Source organism: Alexandromys fortis, unplaced genomic scaffold (assembly GCF_014885135.2).
Source record: "Alexandromys fortis isolate MF-2015 unplaced genomic scaffold, M_Fortis_MF-2015_v1.1 scaffold_18, whole genome shotgun sequence".
NCBI lineage: Eukaryota > Metazoa > Chordata > Mammalia > Rodentia > Cricetidae > Alexandromys > Alexandromys fortis.
The window spans coordinates 5,179,721-5,189,605 of record NW_026067897.1 but is presented as its reverse complement, the minus strand read 5'-3'; the positions used below and the strand labels follow the sequence as shown (position 1 = coordinate 5,189,605).

The 9,885-nt window shown below is 44.2% G+C and overlaps 1 protein-coding gene across 3 annotated transcripts in view; it reads left to right on the top strand.

Moving 5' to 3' along the window:
- Rad54b (RAD54 homolog B) overlaps nt 1-9,885 on the top strand; it is a 56,905-nt gene that overhangs the window by 36,026 nt on the left and 10,994 nt on the right. For all 3 annotated transcript variants that reach the window (XM_050118712.1, XM_050118718.1, XM_050118719.1), the window contains 4 exons: nt 328-490; nt 1,557-1,782; nt 3,685-3,892; nt 5,998-6,137. In XM_050118712.1, coding sequence (XP_049974669.1) covers nt 328-490; nt 1,557-1,782; nt 3,685-3,892; nt 5,998-6,137 — 737 coding nt within the window. The remainder of the gene's footprint in view (nt 1-327; nt 491-1,556; nt 1,783-3,684; nt 3,893-5,997; nt 6,138-9,885) is intronic.

Genomic DNA, 9,885 nt, shown 5'->3' with positions numbered 1-9,885 from the left:
CTCCCCTCCCCTCCCCTCCCCTTCTCTCTTCTCCTCTCCTCTCCTCTCCTCTCTCCTCCCTTCCTCTCCCCTCCCTTCTCTTCCTTTTCTTTTCTTTCTGTTTTTCCTCTTTTGGCCAGAATTCCCTCTCTTCTTTCTGCCTCTGGAGTGCTAGGATCATAGGTGTGTGTCCATCTCTGGTACACACACACACACACACACACACACACACACACACACACTTCACCTTATCACGATGACAAGCTGTTCTGGTGTAGAAGTAATGGGAATGAGATAATGTTGTTACTGAAAGTGATATTGCCTTTCTACTTGGGCCTTCTTTTTAAGATTCCCTAGTGATGCCGCAACCGGACCAGAATCACCAGCGGCTGTTCAATAGGAACTGCTCCCCTCTTGTGGACGTGGTGGTAGACCCTCACCTTGTCCGTCACCTCCGATCGCATCAGCGAGATGGAGTCATCTTCCTCTACGAGTGTGTGATGGGAATGAGGTAGGAGAATAAATGGCAACAGTTAGGTGTTTCGAGAAGAATCTGATAGAATGAACCTCAAGTCTGCACCATACATGTTAGCTGGCAGGAAAAGCAGCTTGTACTAAATGCATGCATTTTTTTCCACAGTGGTGGAAGCCATGTGCAGGATGTCCTGCTGAGAAGTGGGCATTCAGGAGCAGTGACCTTAAGTAGCCCCACCCCCACACTATCCATTTATTTTAGTCTTATATAAATACTATTTTCACTTGTTTCTCATGAAAACCCTGTAAGTTAGGTAGGGAAAATACCAGGTTCTATGGACAGTGATAAGAATAGAGATTTGCTTTCCCAGTTATATGGCTAGTAAGAGGCAGCGTTAGATACGGAGTGCAAAAGATCAGCCTTTAGGTTGAAAGCTCTTTTCTCTAAACCATATGGCTTCTAAAATGTAGCTGTAATATAAATACATGTACATGAGCTGGGTGGTATCTCCCCAGACTTTGCTTATTAGCCCTAATTTCTAATAGAATACAATTTAACAAACTATATTGATATTTTCAGTAATAAACTTAATTCTGTTGGCCATTGTAACTTTTAAGTGTCATGTAGCTGTCTAACAGCTAAGATATAAAGCAGCCTAAGATGTATGATTTGGGAAATGCTTCCAATGACTTCATTTAAAGTTATATTAACTGTAAGATGTCAGACTGTTACCTAAGCTGTTTTGATTGAGGACTCCATAGTCTGTCAGAGAGTGATAAATTCTTATTGTAGAATATATTCTACACAATTTCAGCTCAGATCTTGTTGACTAAAGTTTCAATATATTTTGAATTGTTTTGATGTCTAATACTGAAATTGATTAAAAATGTGTTCAAATGTTAGTGATGAGAAACGTCATGTTTTGGTAATTAGTTCACAATATATAATGGTTATAACTGTCAGAGATTCAAAACTGATAGGTTATAATCAGCTAGATGAAACACTAATCTCCAGAGTCCTTATTACCAGGTTCCTGTTCTTGATGATATCAGGGCATGAAATATTTTCCCTTTGTGACTCAAGAAAGTATCACTCCTGACAGAGCACAAAGCAGATGTGGTGCGATTCTCGCTGATGAGATGGGCTTAGGAAAAACTCTGCAATGTATCTCGCTCATCTGGACCCTACAATGTCAAGGGCCTTACGGAGGCAAGCCAGTAATAAAGAAGACGCTTATTGTCACCCCTGGAAGCTTGGTGACTAATTGGAGGAAAGAATTTCAGAAGTGGCTGGGAAGTGAGAGGATCAAGATATTCACCGTTGATCAGGTGGGGTTTTTAAAGGGCTAATCCCTGGCCGTTCTTAAGATAGCCGGCTTTGTAGGCCAGCTTCAGCTTTAGCTCTGGAGTGTGTGCAGAAATGGAGTTTTGATTTCAGGCTGTTGTGGCGTGGTTGCCTTTGGTTCCTCAGAGTCACATGTTCAAGTGCTGACTACAGTGTGCACGTGCTCGTTTTCTTGCGGTGTGATGATGTAATGTCATGAGTTAGAAACGCAGCTGGACGCGTCTGTAATCCCAGAACTGTGAAGGTCAGACAGGAGCACCCAGAACTTGAGGCCAGCCTACACACACACACACACTCACACACACACACACACACACACACACACACACACACACACACACACACGATTCATATAATGTTTTCTGCATCATAGTTTAGCCTAGTTTACATTAAAAGTGCTCGGAACACATTAGCTTCGTGGTTTAAGAGGTCGCTGAGCTGGATTACTGGGACTATGGGGTTCCTTAGGAGAGTTATTAGTGACTTGGACAGCGAGACAGGGTGTTGTTATCTTACTTACTCTACTCTTTTGACTTTTTGGGGGGCCCTCAACTCAGCTCCCAAATAAATCACACATGGAGGCTTATTCTTACTTATGATCTTGCCAGCTTTTCTTAACCTAAATTATTCTGACTACCTTTTACCTCTGGGCTTTTTTCTTTTCTTATCTCTGTAATTTCAGTTTCCTCCCTCTATCTCTCTGCCCGCCAGCCCCGCCTATCCATGCTCCTGCCTTACTATTGGCCGTCCCGCTCTTTGTTAGGCTATCAGGTGTTTTATACAGGCAAAGAATCACAGCTGCACAGAGTTAAAGAAATGCAGCGTAAACCAAAGTCACACCTGAAGATGTTGTTCCCGAACAACAAGGCAGCGTGACTCTGAGCAGAGCTCAGGCCCCAGCCCAGTGACCATGGCAGTGACAGAAGAGGGAGTCTCTTCACATACCTTTTCGGGATGGGGGCAATATGGACACATGGCCAGGAGGCAGGGAGGGTGTGGGGGACACTGTGGACATCCCTTTGATGTAGACTCAGTAGACACTTTCCAGCTGAGATGCCCTGGCAGTGTAAGGCTGCTGGCTCTAGGTTCACACAGTGACCCAGGAGGTGCCTGTCAGTATCTGAGAGGGGAGCTGATCAGAGGCTGCCTGCTAGCCCTGTATGCAGTCAGTCACCTTCCAAAATCCATTTTACAGTAAAGTGTTAAATATTTCATTTGTTTTACTGAATAATGAGAAAACAGAATGGTTTTTATTAATTTTTTTGTTACCATTTCAAATCAAAGTATTATAAGTCAACCTTGGGAAGTCATCCAGGAGCTTGTGATGTTTTTAGGAGTGGGTCCTCTGGGAGTTGACTAGGATTAGATATAGTCATAAGGATGGAGGCCTAGGTTGGGATTCGTACGCTGGCCCTAAAGGAGGACAGAGCAGGCCTTCCTCTCTCCATCGTGTGAGCTAGAGGACTTTTCCAGCGAAGCCAGGGAGAAGGGAGGCTTTTTTGTGGTAGCACCGGGGTCCCTGGGCTGGCTGGTGCAGTTGACTGTTACATTAGGTTCAGCTGTGTGGGGCTTTGTTGGTACCAAGAAGGTTCTGTTGCTCACGGGTAGTTTTGATCTTTTGACTTAGGATGTTCATCAGTCAGGTCCCTTGCTGGTGGGATCTGAAGGAATTATGGGGGAGAAAACCCAGGAGCCCTCGGAAGGAGGAAAAGAAACAAATGACTTTGTAGAGTCAGCGGCTGGGACTGCCTGTTGTTGAAACCATCTTGGTATAGCCCAGTGGGAAAAGACAGGATGAGCTAATGGATTCTGTCTTTGGTTACTGCTTAGATTTGATTTCATAGTTTCTCTTTATGGTTTATTAAATATTATTTTTCTCTCTTTAGGATCATAAAGTCGAGGAATTCATCAATTCTACATTTTATTCTGTTCTTGTCATCAGTTATGAAATGTTACTTCGTTCCCTAGATCTAATTAAGACTGTAAGATTTGACCTTCTGATCTGTGATGAGGGGCATCGTTTGAAGAACAGCAGCATTAAGACAGCTGCAGCCCTCTTCAGCCTCCCTTGTGAGAAGAGAGTGATCCTGACTGGTTAGTAGTCACTCTGGGGAAGACATGATGGGGTTTTTGCCTATTGAACCTTTGCCGTTTGTAATCTGATGCTTGACATAAAAAGAAGTGGTGTTGGGGGAATTCATACGAGTAGGCCTGTGTTAATTTAATTGACCTGAATCTTTCAGTCCCTGGGCAAGTTCTGCAACCTTGTTTCTGGACCCTTTGAAGAATAAATTTAGTGTTGGCACAGTAAAGAATGTAGGTTGTTCCCATGCGTGTTCCCTCCCAGTCCAGGTGGGTCTATATATGTTTTTCTTTGGGTTCCCCTTATTACTTAGTTTCTCTAGGATCATGAACTATAGGCTCGATGCTCTTTGTTTATGGTTAGAGTCCACTAATGAGTGAGTACATGCCATATTCGGTTTTTTGGGTCTGGGTTACCTCACTCAGTATAGTGTTTTCTGATTCCATCCATTTGCATGCAAAATTCAATATACGACCAGGTCCTGCCAGCTTATTTGTCCGTGTGAGGGAAGCGTGAGGGTTAAGAAAGAGACAAGAGAAAGCTAATGTAGTCGTGAGGGCATCCAGTAAATACTCAGATTCTCCTTGTGCTTGTTTCTCACAGGCTTTACATACCCCAATCCAGAAAGGAGGGGGAGGCAAAAGACTTCACCAAGACACAAAGAACAAAGTAATCACCTTCTCAGTGCCCAAAGCATCACACAACCACAGCCTAGGTCAAAGTATCCTGGCAGTCAAACCTCCTTTCATAACCTTGAGGGAGCAAGAGTAGTTCTGAACTCTGACCTTTAGTCCACTTCTGTGGGTTCCCACAGTGAAACAGGGATGTGTTGGCATTCATGTCGTAGAGTTGTGAGGGCCAGGGGAGTGGATTCACGTAACCGGGACTCCCAGTCGTGTGGTGAGCCTTTCGCGTCCCTTCCAGCGATGTTTTGTGTGTGCTGCGGTGCATAGCTTGGTGCCGGGCAGCGCTTCCGGCCTAGTGTGTTGGAAAGGTGGGCAGATCAGGCCTGACTTAAAGTCTGACGAGTCTGAGTTTCCCAGTGTAACTTCCCTCTCATCCTTGCCTTTCATGCCACCATTCTTCAGTCTGCCGTTCTGGCAGGAGAGGGAAGGAGGTTTTATCCACTTCTGACAGTACTTACCAGTCTCTCCACTTTCTGCTCAAGGTTCTACTCCCTAGCATTTTACGCTTAAAAATATGTGAATGTATGCTGTGTGTGCATGTGGACATGGAAGCCAGGAGGGGGTGTCAATGTCCTGGAACTGAAGTTTCTGTTGGCTGGGAGCTGCCACGGTGCTGGGGACTGAATCCAGGTTCTCTGAAAGAGCCATCCCTCCGCCCCACATTCCCTGCTGGATTGAATGCTTCTGGAGTGAACTGTGGGTGTGACATCTGTGTGATCTTGTCCTCCGTGTGTCCTTTATGCATGCCAGAGCCCCTGTGAAGCTGTAACTGGAAGAGGGAAGGACTATAAATAGCCACTTGTTCCTTTTCTAAGTCTTCTCACAGATATAAGTATCCCATAGCCATAGAGAAGGGCCAACTCTGCCTCCTTTTTGTAGCAAGTTGGGGTAACACATTTTTAAACAATTCGGTTCTTGGGCTAGTATTAGCCATTACTAGTGGTGATATTTAAAACTATGCTGTAAAAGTGACTTTGAGCTAGGGGGTGACACTGGGTTCCCATGACCCAAGCGTTTGGAGGAGAGTCAGTATGGCTCCTGACTTCAAGGCCTTCTCTACATACTGAGTTCTAGGTCAACCAGAGTTGTCAAGACTAGCCTCCCGGTACTTAGGTGTTTATGTGAGTTGACTGCTCTGACCCTTAGCCAGGTGATGAATTTGTAAACATCCTGTTCAGGGTACTCAAGGGGAGGGTGGGTTCAAAACACCAGCAGCCAGACTCCACAGCCTGTCCCCAGACACTTTGCTAAAACTACATGTAAAAATTCACACGACTATTGATATTTGAAGCTTTGATTTTGCTGTTCTTTCTGAGTTTTAGAGTGTTTGTTTGTTTATATTTATTGCTGTCAGGGAAGAAGGCAGGAATTTCTTCAGGAACCTGTGATATAAGACAACTCTAACCTCTCATCACTGTTCCTCTCCCTAGGTACCCCCGTGCAGAATGACTTGCAAGAGTTCTTTGCATTAGTGGACTTTGTTAATCCAGGAATATTAGGCTCCTTGTCGTCCTACAGGAAAATATATGAGGAGCCCATCATTATGTCCAGAGAGCCCTCTTCTTCCACGGTATAATTCACTTTAATAATTTTTTTAAAATGCAGTATGTCTGGAAGAATCATAATTTTGGTATTCACTTACATACTGTATTTTATTAAATCTAAGGTACTTCTAGTAATAATCGATATCACTGTTCTGTGTATTATTAAAGAGAGCACCACTAAAATTGTAAAGAAAACACTGATTGTTAAAAAGTATCCTAGGTGCTGAGGCAGGACTTCTGGAATCTAGGACACTCTGGGCTACAAAGTATGACTCTAAGACACACATGTGAGTGCATACACACACACACTCACACACACACACTCACACACTCTCTCCCCCTACATTCTGCCAGATGTAGTGGCGCACGCCTTTAATCCCAGCATTCAGGGAGGCAGAGGCAGGAGAACTGCTGTGAGTTTGAGGCAATTCTGGTCCACATAGTGAATCCAGCACAGCCAGGGCTACATTGTGAGATCCTGTGTCCAAAAAACTACACCCCAGTGCTCCCGACCCCACCTCATCCAACGCACAACACTGAACCCTACTTTGTTTATTGTTTGTGTGTTTTTGGTGAAAGTCTCCTGTAGCTCAGGCTGACTTTGATCCACCAAACACAGTTTTATCTGATGTGAAGTGGATCAAACCTAGGGCTTCTTATATGCTAGGAAGCAGTCTAAAAATTGATCAGCATCTCCAGTGCCACATCTTGTTCTAGAGAAGTTAAATTATAAAGGTAATCTGTCAGCATATATTTTATTAAGCATTTTATACAATTCAGAATTAGTGTAAAATAATGACCTATGTGAATATTTAATAATTGCATGGAAAATGTTCATGGTATAGTATATAAGAATAGTGTTAGTTACTTATTGACCTAATGTGTTTGTTTTTGAGACAGGATTTTTTTTTATCTAGGCCAGACTGGCCTGGAATTCACTGTCTAGACCAGGTTGTCCATTTGCTGGGTCTGTTAAGTGCGGGGATCAAAGGCAAGTGCCACCACACCCAGCCTAGTATAACACACACTTTAAACACTGCAAGTGGATCAAAGGGTAAGAGGTACACACTGGAGGATCCAAGATGAGCCTGAACGAATCTTCCCTCTTTGCACCAAGCTTCATTCCAGTAGCTTGAGGTTTTCCTGTGTTGTGTGCAGCATGCATGCTACAGTGTGTGTGTGTGCTCAGGACGCGCTCAGGAGCTCTTGTCTCCCATCCTGTGGACTGTGGGTTCCCGGGATTACACACAAGTCAGTGTTCTTCACCTGCTGAACTCTCTCAGCAGCTCAGAGTAGTTGTTTCTGCTTGATTAGAATAGACTTTAGATTTCTGATAGTTCTGTATAGAGCTATAGTTTCTATCTTTTCTTTAAAAGCTTTATTACATTTGTAACAAAATTTAAACTCTTAAAATGTAAGGAGAGTATTTATATACGGGAGTAAATATTTATATGAGGGATATGTTTAAACTTCTCTGTCAAGTTTTTGTATGCTCAAAGGATTCTATAGAGAATTTAAGCATATATTTTATTAATATTATGCTTTGACTTAAAACATTTATGTAATGAACAGTGTATAATGATTTTGAAAGTTTCAACAGTCTCCTGTGCTAGTAAATTAAATTCATTTATTCTTTCAGAATTTCATACCTGCATACAATGTATTTCATTCATATCACTACACACTGTTGCCTTGTCAATCCCTTGTGGATTGATGGCCCCACGCCCTTCTCTGAGTCCATGAGCGCAGCCCTTATGTGTTCTCCGCAGCCCAGCTGGGCCCCCCCCCCCCCCCCCGCAGACCATGAGCGCAGCCCTCATATGTTCTCCGCAGCCCAGCTGCTGTGAGCCTGTGGAGTCCATGGGTGCGGTGGCCCTGTCAGGCCCAGAAGACACTGGCTCGCTCTGCTGTCCCCACCTCAAGCTGACAGTCTTTCTCCCTGGTCTTGTGAGAAGTTCCCTGAGCCTTGCTGATGATTTTAAAGATGTGTATCATACAACTGTCATATGAGGCTTAATGATATATACTATATCACACACACACACACACACACACACACACACACACACACACACACACACGAGCACAATTGTCCTAAACAGGGTAGCTCCCTTTCATAAGCCTAGAGTGTGTAAGAGCCTGGTATCATCTTTCTGAGATGTCTCCTCATGAGTTGTTGGTCAAAGGTGTCTGGAAATCCCCCCAAATATTGGTTATTGCAATTGCTCTTGGTTGTCCATCGAACTTGATGTTAAGACTCTATGCCTAGGATAAGACCACACTCTTTGATCACAGGACATGTTGTTCCTGACCAGGAAGGTTTCCTCATACTGAAAGGTTCTGTGCAGACTCCTGGGAGAGGAAAAGAGTCAAAACTCTTATTTGTTGTGAGTCCTGCGGCTACAGTAACAGTTGGTGTGCAGGATCTCACGGACGCAGGAGCAGCATAGGCCTGGCAGCAATAACCAGGTGCTCGCTGATGTAAGGCCTGTTCCCCAGGAGGAAATACATGCCTGGCATTGTAAATGGGGCCAAGAGCCTCTCCTTGGGAGCTCAGAGGCTCCAAGTGTTATTCTGCTAAGTGGACATAGTATCTAACTTTCTTCTGTTCTTTTTTTCTTTTCTTTTAAATTGATTTTATTGAGCTCTACATTTTTCTCTGCTCCCCTCCCTGCCTCTCCCCTTCCCTTCAACCTTCTCTCATGGTCCCCATGCTCCCAATTTACTCAGGAGATCTTGTCTTTTTCTACTTCGCCTGTAGATTAGATCCATGTGTCTCTCTTAGGGTCCTCTTTACTGTCTAGGTTCTTTGGGATTGTGATTTATAGGCTGGTTTTCTTGGCTTTATGTTTAAAAACCACTTATGAGTGAGTACCTTTCTTCTGCTCTTATCTTTATACTGTGGATTAGTACAGCTCCCAAACCTCAGAGAAGTTTATTTGTACAGTGGCTAGTAATGAACACAGAAACTCCCAGCTGGTGAGAGTTCAAAGAATACATGTCTGTGGAGTACTCAGTCACAAATGGGACGTTTATATCACACAGCCCCCTGCAAGACTCAGGAGCTGTTGCAGAAGAGAGAATGGGAAGAGCATAGGAGCCAGAGGCCAGGGAGGATCAGAGCAAAACACTGTTGTGCCAGTGGCTACAGCAGCCTTGGTTTCTGTCCAAGATCAGTTCAGTCAGATTCCATTTTGGAGGGGCCCATGAGCCTCCACTCCTAGCTGAGAAGCTAATGACAGTTGGTGGCTTCTGGGAGAGGGACAGTCAGTTTCCTTTAAGAATGTGGCCTCTAGCAAGTCCACCATGCTCCAGTAGATGGCCCACACCAATGAGTATGTGGGTAGAAAACTGAAGTTGGTGGGTGGCTTAGCCACTGTTTTGTTGCTATGAAGCACACTATGACCATGGCAGTTTGTTTGTTTGTTTATTTATTTTGTATATAATATTCTGTCTGTGTGTATGCCTGCAGTCCAGAAGAGGGCACCAGACCCTATTACACATGGTTGTGAGCTACCATGTGGTTGCTGGGAATTGAACTCAGGACCTTTGGAAGAGCAGGCAATGCTCTTAACCTCTGAGCCATCTCTCCAGCTCTGACCATGGCAGTTCTTATAAAAGAAAACATTTAACTGGGGGCTGCCTTACAGTTTCAGAGGCTTAGTCATTATCATCATATCAAATCAAGGAGCATGGCATCAGGCATGACAGTCATGGTGCTGGAGAAGATGAGAGCTGCATCCTTATCCACAGGCAGGGGGAGAGAGAGAGAGA